Below are 17,692 nucleotides of genomic sequence, written 5' to 3' on the forward strand. Positions count from 1 at the left end.
TTTTGAATTTGAATCCCCGCTACTCGAACTGCTTATTACTGGAAGCGTCCATGGCGGGTTGGACCTTCTGCAGCGGGTACTGCTACAAGATTTTGACCGCTTGTTTAGAGTGAAAGGTAAAGTAATTGTTTAATTTTACTCTGTAGAAATAAATCATTGATTTTAAATTCAAAGGAAATAATACCTTTTTTACCAATGTAAATTTGGAATAATTCATAATATTTGTTGTACATTATAGTAATTATATATTTTAAACAATTGATTTATACATTGAATCAATTCAAAAAAGCATACTATCAACAGTCAATAGAGCATTTTCATTAAGCCATAAAAATTTAAAGGGCCGAACCTCCGGGGTTATACCTGTAAGGAAAAATACATTGCCAGTATAGGGATGACACATGTCGGAGACGTTTTTAAAATAAAAAAAGAAAAATGATGAAATATTGTTTCATGGTAGGGTGTAAGAAACATAGTGCTGTGCTCCCAGTTACAAGAATTTTTCGGATTCTAATAGGCATAACTGAGGAAAATCAAAAGTTTATCGGAAAATCTCGTGCTGGGCCTAGTGATCTGTCAACAAGTCAACTTATTATATTGTCAAAGAGAAGAAAGGAAATGTGGATAAGTGTTTTGCGTCGTGGGCCTTTAAGTACAAGTCAATTAGAAAATGCCCGGATTTGCGAGGAACATTTTATGAGTGGTAAGTGAGAAATTTATGCGTTTCGAGTGTGAGATTGTGTTCGCGAGGTTGTGTTTACCACAATTGTAGCGGAAGAATTATTTGTTATTTATATTTATTGCAATCGTTTGTAATTCGTTTGTACAATATAGGCACTTCAGTTGACTTGGCGAATAAGGATCATCCTGATTGGGCGTCTTGTCAAAAATTAGGTTATGAAAAAGGAGCCGCTCTAAAAAGGAAAAGTTCACTGCCCGGCCATCACCTATCTGCGAAGAGGGTTATTTGTCGTAGGAGAATATAAATGTTGCTTAAAAATACTTTTAATTAATTCAAGATTGCTAATTGTCTTTAAAAATTCATTTCCTTGGTCAAAAATACAAGTATTTTATATGAAAATTTTTTTTCCTTGTGAAAATTTAATATCTAACTGAACAAATAACTTTTCCACTTTGGGTTCAAAGTGTATGCCTTTTTGGTTAAAAATTCGTGTATTTTATTGCAAAAGTTGTCTTTTTGGGTAGAAAATTAATCATGTTAGCCAGGGAAAATGAAAAATGTATTAGCAAAAGCTAGAGATTCTTTAAATTGGTATTGTTTGCTTTTCTGTATCAAGAATAATCTGGAATTTCCGTACACTTTTCTGAGACGTACAATTTCGGGATTTCTCATGGAAAAAATATTTTTCAAATAGATTTATGTAAAAATACCACTTATTTACATTAAACTGGGAACGAAGAATGCAATGTTAAAACTTTATAATAATATCACTTGAATTTTTTAATCCTGCGAGCAGATCGCTGCTTGAACTTCACTTTCACCACAAAACCAACTTCATAAAACTTATAAGCTTCCAAACTTTTATATGCTTTCAATTATTTTGCAGTGTAAAAACAGTAAGATTGAATAAAATATGACACTATATATCCACTATTTTCACCGAGGGCACTGAGCTTACATTTTCACTAAAATCTATATTTTTAAGAGCATACGGATCAAAGTTTTCGATTTTTTTCAATTTTTTGATATATCGGGTCTTGACGTCTCCAGATCATTTTCCCAAATATTCACTCTGCATTTTGAAAAAACAAAAACAATTTTAAAAAACGATGGCAATACATGCAAATTATAGGGGCATAGGGAGGAGGCTATTCCCCCGAAGACCGCTCGGAGCGCGTGACGTCACAAGTGGGAATGCTCTATAGACAGCCGATGCGACGCATACGCGGCACAGGCGTGGAGACGAATTGGGAGCACTTCCATATTTGTCAGGAAGAGAGCGCGCGAATGCGCATCACTTTGAACCTCTACGCAGTCTTGCTTTGAACGTCACTTAGTTTACGTAACATTACGGCAATATTGCTACAATATTGCATAACCATATTGTCTTATGTTTTAGAAATGTTGCAGAAATATTAACCCACTATATATTGTTAATTGCGCAAATAATAAACAAACCAAATGCAATGAAAACATTTCCACGTATTTTGGCGGGAAAACTCAAATCTAAATAAGTTAAATTTTGGTTTTCGATTTTTAAACTACCTTCCACACCTCTAAAACTTACGATGAAAATATATGTTATCGGTCTCCGAATGCTCTATAAAATGAAAAATAAATCAGGACAGTACTACAATTTCCTCGACAAAAAAAAGCGAACTAAAATTTTCGTCGACGTAAAAAATTTAATGTTGCGTCAAAACATCTAAATCAAATGCGGAAAGATGCCTCGAATTCTTTTCACCTCAAGGCTTTAAAATACGATTTAGGAGCTTGTAATTTAGCATAGACCAATTTTTGGTCACAGGCTACCATCTGGCACACATTAAGCTGAATTTGAGCCAGGGGCAGTTTTCATATGCTTATTAAGCTATACCCTTTACTCAGATATTTATATTTGAAAAAATACTCGACGTCTGCCCGCGCTGTTAGCTAATGCTTCACGAGGACTGCTCCGTCAGGCTGCCTTATCGAAGATCAGTTTGAATTTCTTGTTAATAATTTGTGAAGAGGTAGGAGAGAAATGAGTTAATTGTATTCATCCTTGAAACTGTTGATTTTAACGTAGGTATTTTAAATATAAAAGTGCTGTATTTTTTGGAAAAGTAATTTTTAAAGTGTGTCTAAAAAGTCCCGGGACGATGGAATATTTCTTCAGGTAAAATATTTTTCAAGAAAGTGAAGGTCATTCGTGAAGTAAATTTCAACGAGGAATTCATTGGTGAGCTCTGTACTGATCTTGGTTACAGCGTTTTGAATATTGTAAAATCATACGGAAATTTTTCATTAAAAGTTCCAGGTGTTCTTGTGAGAGTTCTGTTCCTCCCCGAAGAGTTATACAGTCCTATACCGTTTTTCGATACCTAAGTCAATACCTAAGGCGATACCATAAGTCTTATACCGTTTTTTATACGAATATTACTATCTTCTAATCTACTAATATTACTATCTTTCGCTAAAAGATTATTATGGCGCAAGCTAAACTTTCGGAACGAGAGAGGGTATCTGTATTATTGATGCGTGGTTGGGGAGATCAAGTTCGATTTTATGATCAAGTTCGTTTGCTTTTTAATCGCACTTTTCGTAATGGAGAAGGGTTAAATCCAGTCTCAAAATCAACAATTGAAAGACCTGTAAGGCGCTTTATGAATCGTGGATCTATCAAGGACCTTCAGGGAACTGGTCGGCCAAAATCTGCAGGATCTGAGGAGATGTGGATGGACATAGCCCAAGCATTTGTTGAAACCCCACACCTTAGTTTACGTCGAGCTAGTCATGAGCGTGACGTTGCTCCTTAGACAGTGCGAAATATTTTAAAAAGCATTAATTTCCATCCTTACAAAGTTCATCTTATATAAGAGCTCAATGAAAACGATCCTGATCGCCGGGTTGAATTTTGTGAAATTATGATGGACAGAATTGATAGAGATCCTCTTTTCTTGTACACTTCAGTATTTTCAGATGAATCTACTTTCACTTTAAAAGGTGAAGTTGACAGGCAAAATTGTAGATATTGGTCCGACACAAATCCTGATTGGATGTTCGAGAGTCACCAAGAATAAGGGAGATTACAGGCGATAATTTTCAAAATATTTGGTTCCAGCAGGACGGAGCAGCGGCTCATTACGGTAGGGAGGTTCGAGCATATTTGGATACTCAGTTCCCTCGAAGGTGGATTGGAAGAAGGGGTGAAATCGAGTGTTCTGCTAGATCTCCTGATCTGACGCCTCTCGACTGTTTTCTTTGGGGTTAATTAAAGAGCAAAGTATACTCAACGCAACCGCAAAGCTTAGTCGAATTGCAGAATCGGTTTCTGCAACAGGCTACTTTGATAGATAGGGAGATAATTCGTAATGCTGTAACTCATTTTTACAATCGCATAGCGTTTTGTCAAGAAGCTCAAGGTTCTCAGTTCGAACATCTTCACTGAAGAGTGAGAGGCAAGGGGACTCACGCTAATCAAGCAACCGGAAACGTAAGAGGCAAGGGGACTCACGCTAATTAAACACCCCAAAGGGAATTTACTACGTCCACGTCGTTGTTCCTGGGTAATGCTAAACGTAAACGTAAACTGTTTGGAATACACCGTTAAAATTGACCTATGACTTGGGTACGTACCTGAACGTAGAATTTTCCGCTCTATCGATTGCAGATGTAAAAAAGGGGGTTTCCATTTAAAAAAACAAAGTTGACCTTCAAAAAGCTATGAAGGTCTACTTCAAGATCAAAATGAAGGTCACTATTAAATTCCTCGTTAAAATTTACTTCAGGAATTACACTAACCTCTTGGAAAACTTTGTTAATTTTAAATAACCTCTAACTGACCTTGAAAGTTACAATTGACCTATGACTTGGGTACGTTCCTGAACGTAGAATTTTTCGCTATATCGATTGCAGATGTAAAAAAGGGAGTTTCCATTTAAAAACACAAAGTTGACCTTCAAAAAGCCATGAAGGTCAACTTCAAGGTCAAAATGAAGGTCACCATTGAATTCCTCGTTGAAATTTACTTCAGGAATGACCTTCATTTTTTGAAAAATATTTTATCTGAGGAAATATCCAACCGTCCCAGGACTTTTTAGACACCCTGTATAAAATACTGTTGTTAGAAGTGAACACTTTCGTAGTGAAGACTGCAATGACCTATTTTATTTTAAAACAAAATTTAATGTTTTGACAATTTTTAGGGTAACGGAGTCTGAAAGTCATTCGGCGGTCATTCAACATACACCGAACTCTCGCTTTCGGTCCCCATGTTTTCCGCCTTCTTAGAACGGTTGTTCATTACCTAGTAAACAAGAGCATCGTGCACGCGATGATTACGCCTATAAAATAAATGTTTGTTTTATTATGCATATATTATAATATACTAATTTCTTACCTACCTCCTTTCAAAATATGAACGACAAATCCAAACTGAACTTCGAGAACGCTGTCTGACAGAACAGTCCTCGCGACGCGACGCATTAGCTAACAGCGTGGACAGACGTCGAGTATTTTTTCCAAATATGAATATCTCATTGAATTTCTAATGAATCAATATGAGATTTTCCAAAAAACTTATTCAACTTTTTAAAACAAATCACTCACTGACAGTTGTTTGAAAAAGTCTAATAAATATGAACTCATTTCAATAATATTTAGCAGAGCTAGAACAATTTAAGTTTTAAAACTTAATTAAATTGTTTTATTTTTCTTTTTTGACAATTTTCTTCTTTGTGATGCTCGGGCAATACTTTTACGCATGTTCGAGCATCGGGCTGGTTCTTGAACCCGGCCGCTTATGAAAGAGCATATATTCTGAAATTTTCAGTAATTAATTTCTATTTAAAATTACTTAAAAATAACAGAATATAAAATTTCAATGTGAGACTCTCTTCTTGTTATATTTAATAGATAGATAAACGTTTATTTTTCGGCCTGTTGGCCTTCAAAAATTCACTTGCTTACACTTCCATTTTTTACAGAAATTTCTTAGAACTATCTCTTACAAATTAACATCCATCGACACCTTATAAGTAATCCGCTCGCTTCTATAGCCTAACCTTCCTCGCTGCGCCACGGCTCTCACGCATGTCGCACTTTTCTCGCTATGTCTTGCATTGTCAGCCTCTGCCTCCGCGGCTAACACGTTACTCTTAACTACTATTTACAATAGTTACAGTTTTCTTACATCTACTTCCTCTTCTATTTACAATCTTTCCTTCTCCATTCCTGTTCTTCCTTCCTCCTCATCTTCTCCATCTTATCCAACACCCCCTTCACCCATGCTACTGCCCTTTTGTCCCTCCTTTCATGCAACAATACCTCCATGCTTATCCCACTCCTTTCCACCTCTTCACATTCCTCCAACCAGTGCTTAACCCTTGCAACCCCCTTCCCGCACAATTCACACATTCTCTTCTCTTTCGAAAGCCAGAACCTATTATAATTCTCCATGCAACCGCATCTCATTCTCGCAATAAGTTCCTGACATCCTTGCTCTCCTTTTTCACACAAATATTGCGCTCTCTTCCTTGGCATAATCCAGACATAGTTCCCGTTACACCTTGACTCTCTTATTCTCTACTTCTGCCATCTCTTTCTCCATGCTATTCTTTTGAACCAACTAATATACCTTTCTTCCTTCCACATGCATCCTTCTCACTTCATCCATCTGCAATCTATTCATTCTAAAATACTCTTTCCTTTCCACCTCCATCTTTGCACCACTAAGTCTGTTCTCCTCCTCCCAATAACACTCCTTAACCAGCTGTCCTAGCTCCAGTGTTCACTTTACATACCTCTCCTGTATCCTATTTATCTTCTCAAGTACCTTTCATGCCTACATCTCCACTCCGCAAAATGAAACACTCATTACTAGCGAATCAAACAATTTCATTCTCCTTACAAAATCATCTGCGAACAACCTCTTCCCCAGCCCCTACACCTGCCTCATCACCACATTTTTCCTATCCACCCTCTTTTTTATATGAACATCCACTTCCACATTCCTTTGAAACAGGAAGCCCATGTATACAAACTCTTTCACCTCCTGTTCCGTTTTTGCCTTCCACTTCCACTTCCCTCTCTTATCTCTCCCACCTCTTTTCCTGAACACCATAACCTTCGACTTGCCCGCATTTAACTCTAACCTATTTTTGTCCAAGTATCTTCTCAACTTTTTCATCATCTCCTTTATAGCACCTTAGCTCTTTGCTAGCAGCACGATGTCATTTGTTTATGCGACTGACCATGTCCTGACTTCTACTACTGTAACTCCTCGTACCACTCCGGCCGCTAGTTTACTTCCAATATCTGCGATCAAAATAGAAAAAAGCGTGGGGCTAAGCGGGCACCGATAATTCCGATAATTCCACGAAATCCGTGAATTAAGGGTGCTATAATAATTCCATGAATTACGTAAATTCTGTGAATTCCACAAATGTCTTAAATTCGGTGAATGCCACGAATTTCTTAAATTCCATGAATTCCTAGTATTTCATAAATACGAGCGTTATACACTATATACTAAAAAAATGTTTAGCTCCGGCAGACATTTTTTTGCCATCATTTAAAAACTAGAGCATTATGTTTTGTAGCGTTAACTTACGTTTCGGAAATAAACTTCCATTGCATGTAATGGAAGTTTCCAACATAAATTTTTATCAGTGTACGAGGTGCGTTCAAAAAATAAGGTGACTTTATGGTTTTCTCAAAAAATATTCATTTATTCCTCAATATTTATGTCGTCCCCTTCGAAGTAATCCCCCTCAGATATAATACACTTGTGCCAACGCTTTTTCCAATCATCGAAGCACTTCTGATAATCATTTTGTGGTATAGCCTTGAGTTCTTTCAGCGATGCAGTTTTTATCTCCTCAATCGTTGAAAATCGATGTCCTTTCATGGGTCTCTTCAGTTTTGGGAAAAGAAAAAAGTCACTGGGGCCATACCCGGTGAATATGGAGGTGAGACTGTGGTGCTGTTTTTGGTCAGAAAATCTTTCACAAGCAACGACGAATGAGCAGGTGCATTATCGTGATGCAAAAGCCACGAATTGTTTTTTCAAAGTTTCGAACTTTTTTTGCGTATCGCCTCTCGCAAACGGCGCATAACTTGAAGGTAATACTCCTTATTGACCGTACGACCTTGTGGTAAGAATTCCTGATGCACTACGACACGGTAATCGAAGAAGACAGTGAGCAAAATCTTCACATTTGACCGAACTTGACGTGCTTTTTTCGGTCTTGCAGGATCAGGATGCTTCCACTGAGACGATCGGGCTTTAGTTTCGACGTCATAACCATATACCAACGATTCATCCCCAGTTATAACCCTTTTGAGAAAATCAGTATCATTATCGACTTCATTCAACATCTCCTGAGCGATGGTCATGCGATGGATCTTTTGATCAAAATTAAGCAGTTTTGGAATAAATTTCGCTGACACACGTCTCATGCCCAAAAAGTCCTAAAAGATAGCATGGCATGAGCCAACTGATATGCCAACATCTTCAGCAACTTCTCTGATGGTAATTCGGCGCATGCAACTGTCAACATGTCAAGAGTTTTTAGAGCACTGGATTCCATTTTTCACACAAAATTTAATGAAAACTCTTTGCTCCATTTTTTTCGAAAGAAGAAAATCGCCGAGCACACCAAACCCTTCTAACCTTTTACGCCTTTTCCAGAAAAATAACACGAGCTATACAGTAAAAACTGTGGACATATGATCGTGACGAGTGTACCAACACAACAAAACAAAAAATTTAAAACTTGAATGCACGTAGCCCGCGAAAATTGAAGTCACCTTACTTTTTGAACACACCTCGTATGTATGTTCTGAATGTTTTTAAAAACCAACAAATATCATATTTCATATAAAATGTAAATGAATCAATCATTTGTTTGTATTTTTGGAATTTTTTTTATCAAATCTTTCTATATTTGAACGTTGTTTATTTCCATACTGAATACCTTATGATTTTTCTAGAATCGCGAAAAAATGATAAGAAATTCATTATAGCAAACTTATTATAGATTCATTTTAAATGTTTTATAATATTTTATCGGCCATTGTGAAAAATAAGTGGTAGGCCAGACCTGTATGGCCTCCATGTAATCTCAGGCCTAGTTTTTCTATAAAATTATGTGCAAATAGTCAAAACGTCGATAGCTGGACTGGGGAGCAATTTTGAAAATAAAAGTTATTTTTAAAATAAATTATATAAATAATACAATTACTGTTGATGTCATAATAAAAGTCAAAAGGTTAATCTTTGAAAAATATTCAATTCCCTGTTTGTATCGTTATTGTTAAATTCACTTCCTAGATTGGTGCGTTATTGTTATTTGTGCTTCAAACAGCGAATTTGAGCATTTTAGACATCAAATAATTGTCTTTGGCTTGACTGGTATTATTTGCAATCAACTTATTAATATATTATGCCAGGCAGTGTTAAGCTTGCGAAAACTGACGTAGGATATATCAGTGATGTTGGAAATTATTCTTTATTATATATTAATAAAATTTATATTACTTTTTGCGTCATTGGCTGGACAATTTTTTATTATCTTTGGTTTAATTCACTTCCGTTTTCATTAAGGCATACTGAATAATGTAATACTAAACTGTTTACATAAAATATAAGTAGAAACCCAGGTGCGAAATTCGGTCGGATGCCAGAGCTTGACCATCGGCCCAAAGTTGGCCCTTCTATGGTAACCGATCTAGGGTAACCAGACTTGGCCCGACTAAGATGTTTTCAAGCTGCCATGGTCGGACCGACGCGACGTTGGCGACGGAAGTCGGCGGCGAGTGAAAAGCCGACCGTCGTTACGACCACAATAATGCGGTCGGTCCGACTCTGGATAAAGTAGTCGGATTGGTCGGATTGGTGTGTTACTCGTAAAAATATATAAATATTCAAAATAAACCATTAAAAATTCTTAACTAAAAATAGAAACGTTTAAGGGTAAATATGTATTATTTAGATATCTTTTAAATTATCAATTTTAGTTTCAAATTAACAAAATTAAAAAAACTTTGTTAATCTGTGACACAATATCATAATTAAAAAAGTCGAAATTAAACATTCAAAATTATTAACTGAATAATGCTGCATATTCAATATGTATCTATTTTAATATATAATAAAGTTAATTTTAAATCCTGCCAAATTGAAAAATTCTAAAAAAGCATCGAACACTAGATATTTTCAAAGTATAGCTTCCTAATTTGTCAACCCTCTTTCCAAATTAATCTATGAGAAAAATACAACACACAGTTTTTGTAAAGAAACTTGAAGTGCTTCGATAACCGAGTGGTTAGAGTACGCGGTAAAATACACTTTTTTATGTAATTAGTAATGGTAAAAAGTGAAGAATATATAATAATAATTAAAAAAAAATTTTTTTTTACATTATTTTCTGTCGAAGGTTGAGCCGACCGTGGGCCGACGGTCAATTCGCACCTGGGAAGAGGTGTATATTTGGATTAACTAAACTATTTATTTTAAATAGAATAGTATACATTGGTTTCAGCTAATATTTGAGAATGATTAGTAAGTTTTTAAATTTCAATTGATATAATTGAACTGTATAATCTAAAAGTATTTACATTACTAGTACGTTAAAGATAATCGTAAATTTCCATACATTTGCATAAGTATAACACAGCTGAATTATTTAAGTAATTGGGACTTTAATATAATTAATCAAACGTATTTGATCTTAAATGATGAAACAAACTTTTCAAAATTTCGATGCTTAAGTTGTACGCTTTGCGGAGAGTCACCAATTGGAAAAAAAATATTTTGCAAATATTCTAAATATTTAAATGCAATGATAGATGAAGAAAAAAATTATAAAGAATTTATGTTCCTAATTTTCAGAAACGCATCTAAATGTCCGGGAAGATCAAAATTGTTTCTTATAAATGGCCTGTACAAAACATAGTTCAAATCTTTAAAGAAGAACTTTCATTGCGATCGCTCAAATTTTTTAAAAATGATGATCCTGATAAAGAAAAATTGCGCCTAATATTAAGAAGACCACGAGAAAAGGATAAGAATTTTATGTCTCCATATCTTCAATCGATAGAACATTATTATGAGTTCTGTTCGCCAATGATGAAAGTGAAGCTTTCGATTATTCAACCGGTCGAAGGAACAGTGATCAATAGAATTAAAATAATTTTTAATTGGCATCAGAAACAGCTGTATGGTGTTGAGAATTTTATAAGTCTGAAAGAATTGGATTAAAAAAATTTCACAATAAAATGCCAAATCGAGGAACTGAGTGAGGATTTTGCAAACTCGAAACTATTGTACAAACATGATGATTCCTGCGACATACATTTACTTTTTGATGGAGGATGTTATCAAGTTCATAAATTTGTGTTGGCTGCGAGTAGTTTAGTTTTAGATTTAGATTTGACGCCTAATATAGAAATCAACGATTTAGAGCATAATGTATTTTTAGATTTGTTGAATTACATGTACAATGGGGAAATAGGTTCATTAGAGAGAGGGAGAGAGAGAGAGAGAGAGAGATGATAAAGAAATTATAAATCTTTTCGAAGCTGTTACCAGGTACAAAATTTGTAATCTGATGAGGATCTGTAAAGAAGTCTTAATTGCAAATCTAACTATCGAGAATGTTATTCCTGGTCTCCTGGCAAGCTGAGCACAGTTCGAGAGTGATGCTTACGTGCCAGTTTTCGATGATGTACTTTGCGATTTACTCGAAGATTCTATTCTTTTTATTAGAAATAACTTTGAGGCAGTTATGACACTGGATCTTTGCAAAGATTTGCTTGAAAAAGAACCGCGTCTGCTTCTAGAAGTTTTGGAGGAAACTTTATTAAATAAAAATGATAATTGTGAACAGAAAATTTCCGATGAAAAGGGAGTACTTGTTTGCTTACCAGTTACATGCAAAAAGTTTAAAAGATTCGTGAACAGTGATAGTTTTAGCGATGTAGAAATTTACGTTGAAGATCAGAAATATTACGCTCACAAGGTTTTTTTTGGCAGGAAACAGTCCAGTTTTTGATAGGATGCTTTCCCTTCCGATGAAAGAGACACTTACGGGCATTGTGGAAATTGAAGATCTAAAGTCGGAAGTTTTTGAAGAAATGCTAAGATTTATATACACGAATGAATTCGACGCTGAAGGTGATTATCATTTAAAGGAAATGATGGTTGCTGCAGACAAATATGAGATTGATGACCTCAAAAGTAAATGCGAGGATATTTTGGCAGAAAGATTATCAGTAAAGAATGTTGTGGATTTTCTTAAATTGGCTGAAGATCACAATGCAGCAAAATTCAAAAAAAGTTGTATTGATTTTATTATAGGCAATGATACTATCTGTCCCAACTTCTTTGATATTGAAACTTCTTATAGGAGAGAATTGGCAAGCAGTCATCCGCATATACTCCTAGATATGGTTTATCAAGTTTACAGAAACAGTTTTGAGAACAGTTAGAGAGGTTGTTTTTTCACCAAAGCTTAAATATTTTTGTATTTGTATTAAGTGCATGACAGTCGAAGGCCATTGTTTATTTTCAGTTTTATACATATATGTTAGTGTGCATAAAATATAATAAAAATGATTTAATGTTTGTTATTATTCATTCGCCCGAAAAAGAAATCTAGTTGTTTTATAACTCGACACGGTGTCTTTGAAAGACGTATAGGTTTCACAAAAATGCCAAAAGAAACTGTTCCGGTTGCTTTTTTTTACGCATTTCACATATTAAGAAGCCCTTTAATTCGAAATCCTAGCTGCTCGCTTCTAAAAATGGCAGTAGAAATAAATCCTTCATTATTTTAACATGCTTTACTCATTTAGACATAAGTAATCATTGCAGGTTGGATTGATTTTCAGTAGATATAATTAATATAAATGAATAATCTTATAATGATTTCTTGTGTGAAATTGTCTGCTCTTTTCAAATTGGAAGTCAAACTTTAAAAGTTTTGCACTACAAGGTTCACATATTCGAAGAAAGGCAATTATATTCAAAATTAAATGTAATCTAATTTTAAAATTCAATTATACCACTCTTGGCATTATCCAGAAACCACGTCGTGGACGATTTCGGTTGTAATTAAATCAATTCAATTACAGATCTAGATATTTACTTGGCAAGATTACGATATCCGTGGTGACAAGTTTTAATGAGGATTCCTATAGGATTTTTAGCGACAAACATGAATCTGAAAGTTTTAAATCGATATCTCGAATAGTTTTCGAGTTATCGATTATTAAAACATTTTTTTTATGTACATAATTTCTTAAGTTCATTCCGATAGACCTCGCTCTCCTTACCTTGGCTCCTTTTGCTCTTAAGAGCAATATATGAGAATGATTTACTACATCCTTGAATTCCTTTCCTGCTTTTTTCATTCACTTGTTAAAATTACTATTATTAATTTGAAACAGCATGATTTAACAAAAATTATGAATGGGCTTCGAAAACGGTGAGTTGCAGTTGTGTGATCTTACATTATTTCTATGACCACTCACAGGGGTGCCTTCGATATCTCGAAACTACAAGAGATATCGATTTGAAGAATTCGGATTCGTTTTTCTCGCAAAAAATCCTATCGGAATACATTTAAAAAATAAGATAAATAATAAATAAAAGTTAATTATTTTTACATAAAAAATCGATATCACGAAAACTATTCGAGATATCGATTTAAAACTTTCAGATTCGTGTTTCTCGCAAGAAATCCTATAGGAATCCACAATAAAACTTTGTCGCCACGGATGTCTTAATGTCCCTATTTACTTCTTAAGCCAAATACGTTACATACGTAAAGAAGAGAAGTCGATCACTGCTTTTTTCAATCTTTGAGAGTACGAAGGATAATTCATAGAATTTACTTTATAGTGCACCCAAATTCTAATGACTTTTCTATGGACTGACTCTTCATCTTGCTCAGACCATAATTCAAGTCCTTCATTATTAAAAAAACGCAAACCATTTCTTAAATGTTCTAAAAGTACGTGGATTTTAAGCGTTTCAGATACTTGTGTACTTTTAAAGGCTTTCCTTAATTCATTAAGTTTAACAACTAAATTTTTGCTCCAATAGAAAAATATCCCACACCCTCATATGTTTCGGGATCTTGTAGTGCGTTCGATTCTTTTAAAAGTTTTCGGCAGGCATTGACCTCAAAAATTTCTCCACGGTAGTTTTTAGAAATTAGATGTAGTTTTTTTGTTCATATCAATGCTTTCTCCCTTCGAAGAAGAGGGACGAGCCCATTCCAAAACATGTGATTTACGAAACCTTGCAGGATGTGTAATTCTGTAATCACACATTTTTCAATTACATACATGGAATCGTCTTCTTCAAGAAGTGGAGAATTTATATTACAGTGGTGATGCATAGCTAGTTTTTTCTTATTTGTGATACAAAAATTGTTGAAGTCGCTTCTCAAATCTCCTTAAGTTTTTGAACGTAAAAAATTTGTTACTTACAGTCAAAGAATCACCTTAGTCCTGAGATTTGTTTTTTCGTTTTGATCGAGTAATTCATTATCTTCAGTAGATCTTAAATCAGTCAAAGAGATAAAACATTAGGGACATGGGTACATCGACGAAGCTGTTTGCTGACCATTAAGAATAAGCAAGACTTTGAAATTACATACTGACTTAAAAGGAATTTTATTTATACTGGTGAGATTAAATAACAATTGTATGTTGTCATAGGTTTCTTTTACTTCTGGAATCACACAAAGTAATAGCAGACGTTCAAAGCTTGTTAATTTAGCTCTTTTAGAAGAAGATCCACCTTCCGAATAAAGAGTTTTTTTTTCGTCAGGTACATAATTTTTTGGTGTCATATTCATACAAATTAAAAAAAATTCGACCTCCGTCGAGCATAACTTTGACTGTAAAATCGTCTCGCAAATTTCTTTCTTCTAAAATGTACTCCAATAATTTTTCAGAATATGTCAGATAACAGATCTTTTTTGTTTTATTCCTGAATTTTGTACATCAAAATCAGATTCTGCACCATTATAAAAGTCCTCTAAATTTTTTGAATTTTCAGAAACATGTTTATTGTAATAAGGTGGTACGGAGTTTCTTTCTGCGTTTGTTCGTAAGAAGTTAGTCAACTTTTTCATTTGTCTATTTGATGTACCAGTATTTACTTTAAAATTGTCTAAGCTTTCATAAATAAAAACAATATTTTTTTCTGTTGGATTAATCCTTGCAATTAATTTAGATCCCGATGTACTTTACTTTAAAGATATATCACTTCTACTAGAATAACCAATAGAATCAATTTTTGTTTTTAGTAATGTACTGGTTATTTTTTCTTGTTGATTTTCAGGAAGTTTTTTGATTGGTTTTATCACATTACTTACTTGTTTAATATGGGTGAATCATTGATGATTTTTGCCTCTTCCTACATGCTGACAACAAGTATTACAAATTTTCATTGTTGGCACAGTTTTATGTACAGCCTTAGGTTTTGAAGTTGACAATGAACTTGCATCGTCGGGCTGTTTATTACCTACTATTGGGATTGTAACTCATGCACTTCGAACTTTACCTCTTTCTCTCAGAACTTTTTTATGACAAAGTTTTTCGGGCTGTCGTGCAAATGTAGCAACTGCAAATGCTATTGTTTGATCTAGTTCGTTTTGTCAATTGCATATCTGCGTAATTTGGCATGAAAGCTAAAGCTCTTTTCTAATTATTATTTTCTCTTTCACTTAAAGTTTTGCGACATGTGCCGCAAATATTTAGAAGAAACTTAGAGTCGTGCCTACTAAATTTTTTATTTAGTTTTTTTTTATAAGATCTTTTATTTTATCTGTAACATTAAATTCTGATGAATAATAAGAAACTTTTATTTTCTGACCACAAGGTGCGCAAACTTTGTGATGATTTTCCTCATGCTCATATTTAGAAGCTATCTTTCTTAATGTTTTCGTCTCGTGTAACCTAAGAACACGGAGCGACCCAAGGACAACCGCTTTCTGCATTTTTCCCGCAAGTGTTCTAGCATATTGTTGACACGCAGGGATGCTTTTTAGGCTATTAGCAAGTGAAAGCTTGGCACCTCCAAGAGCGCCGATGATAAGGACGATCAGTTTAACAGAATATTCCGGGTACAATCGTTGCAACTCCCTTATAAGGTCTCGATACCTCTCTTTCTTTTCATTCCCCTTGGCTATGATGTTTTTGTCAGCTGGTGCCAAAAATTCGATAATGGACATGGCTCGCTTCTCGAAGTCAAGAAGAACCATGTCAGGCATCGATTGTGCAACAGAAACAATTGTCGAGAATATAAAGTTCCAGTATATGCGGCACTTCTCATTCTCGACAATTGACTCTATTTCCCCAAGAGAATTTAGAGGAGCGATATTAAGGTTAATGCCATAAGAGTGACAGATATGGTAATAAAGCACTTTTAGAGCCGCAATGTGCCTTTGGGTGTGGGTCGTTCCTGCATGAGTTGGACAACTGGGTAGCATGTGCGCTAAATGCTCGGTGTGTACATGGCACGCCCTGAAGCTATCATCGGGAATGTCTTGGCTCAAAATGTGGCTACGGTATGTTAAGGTGGAAATGACACTGTCTGGACATGCCAAAATGAAACCCTCCATGCCAGACTTCAATCCGGGTGATTTAAGGGAAGCAAAACTTAGGTCACACGACATTGACTGATCCTCCACGTTTCTGTGGAAAATGCTGCACATCTTCTAATCGAGGAGCTGTACACCGAAGTTTTTCTCTTGTGCTTTCTTATTCCGGGCTTTCAGGAGTGAGTACTCGAGATAGATAAAATTTGATGCATTTTGGTCTCCTCTAATAATAAAGTTAAGTTCGCGAGTTTCAGCAGCCTACTCCGCTGCTTTCTACAGAAACGCTCCTTTGCCCACTTCTTCGTGCTTCCTGACCATTTTAAGAAGTAGGTCTCTTCCATTTATGACTCTATGCGCTGTACCCAGAATAATCCTGTTGTGAAGACATTCAAGATTCAATATTCCGCGACCAACTTGTCGGCGTGAGATGTAGAGTCGCGGAACAGAAGACTTAAGATGCATGCTTTTGTTCATGTGCATAACCTTTCGTGTCCCGATATCAAGGGATCTGAGCTCGTTCTTCGTCCATGGAACCACTCGAAATGAATGGAGTACTGCCGGGATAGCCAGCATGTTCGTTGCAGATACGATCTTAGGGTCTTCAGGGATGACATTAAGTTTTCCTCGCTTCAAATTAACCTTAGCGCATTTGTCTAACCCAAATTCCATTTCTATTTCCTTACTATATCGTTCGAAAATCCCCAGAGCTAGATGCAGTTGCTCTCTGTTTTTAGCATAGATCTTAAGATCGTCCATGTAAAATACATGAGTGACCTTGTCCTTTCGATCTGCAGTTTTACCGCACAAGTACCCGTCGGAATGGCGAAGTGCTAGAGATAGTGGCAATAATGTAAGGCAAAAGAGGAGTGGGATCATGGTGTCGCCTTGAAAGACACCTCTCTGAAAGGTGACCTTGTTAGTTGTCACACGATTTTTTCCAGATGAGATAGTAAATCTGGTTTACCAAAGCAGCATCAATCTCTCTATGCACCCAACTATTTGCGGATGAACCTTTAAGATTTTCAAAAGACAGATGATAAGTTTATGGGAGGTCGAATCGAAAGCTTTCCGATAATCAATCCAGGCCATCGATAGGTCACGCTGGTAGAATGCTGCATCTTTGCAGATACATCTATCGATCAGCACGTTCTCCCGACATCCGGCTACGCCTTTCTTTGAGCCTCGTTGTTCATACATTTCTTGCCACACAGGTTCAATGGCCCGAACAATCCTATCATTTAGGATAGCTGTGAATATCTTATAAAGTGTGTTCAGACAAGTTATTGGCCTGTAAATCTTCGGGTCAGCAACGAGGGTAGTTCAATAAGTCATTAGAATGACCAACAGATGGCGCGCGAATCGCTCCAAATCATCTGTTTTCAGTCAGCACCACTCCCGACTAGATATATGG

General features: G+C 35.5%; 1 protein-coding gene across 1 annotated transcript; it reads left to right on the top strand.

Moving 5' to 3' along the window:
- The first annotated feature begins 618 nt into the window (after positions 1–618).
- LOC117179557 (TD and POZ domain-containing protein 4-like) lies at positions 619–14,485 on the top strand. Its single transcript, XM_033371479.1, has 3 exons — positions 619–703; positions 11,700–11,938; positions 14,393–14,485. Exons 1-3 carry the CDS (start codon positions 619–621, stop codon positions 14,483–14,485), a joined length of 417 nt encoding a protein of 138 aa, XP_033227370.1.
- Positions 14,486–17,692: the final 3,207 nt, after the last annotated feature.

The sequence above is a fragment of the Belonocnema kinseyi genome, chromosome 1 (genome assembly GCF_010883055.1).
Source record: "Belonocnema kinseyi isolate 2016_QV_RU_SX_M_011 chromosome 1, B_treatae_v1, whole genome shotgun sequence".
Lineage (NCBI taxonomy): Eukaryota > Metazoa > Arthropoda > Insecta > Hymenoptera > Cynipidae > Belonocnema > Belonocnema kinseyi.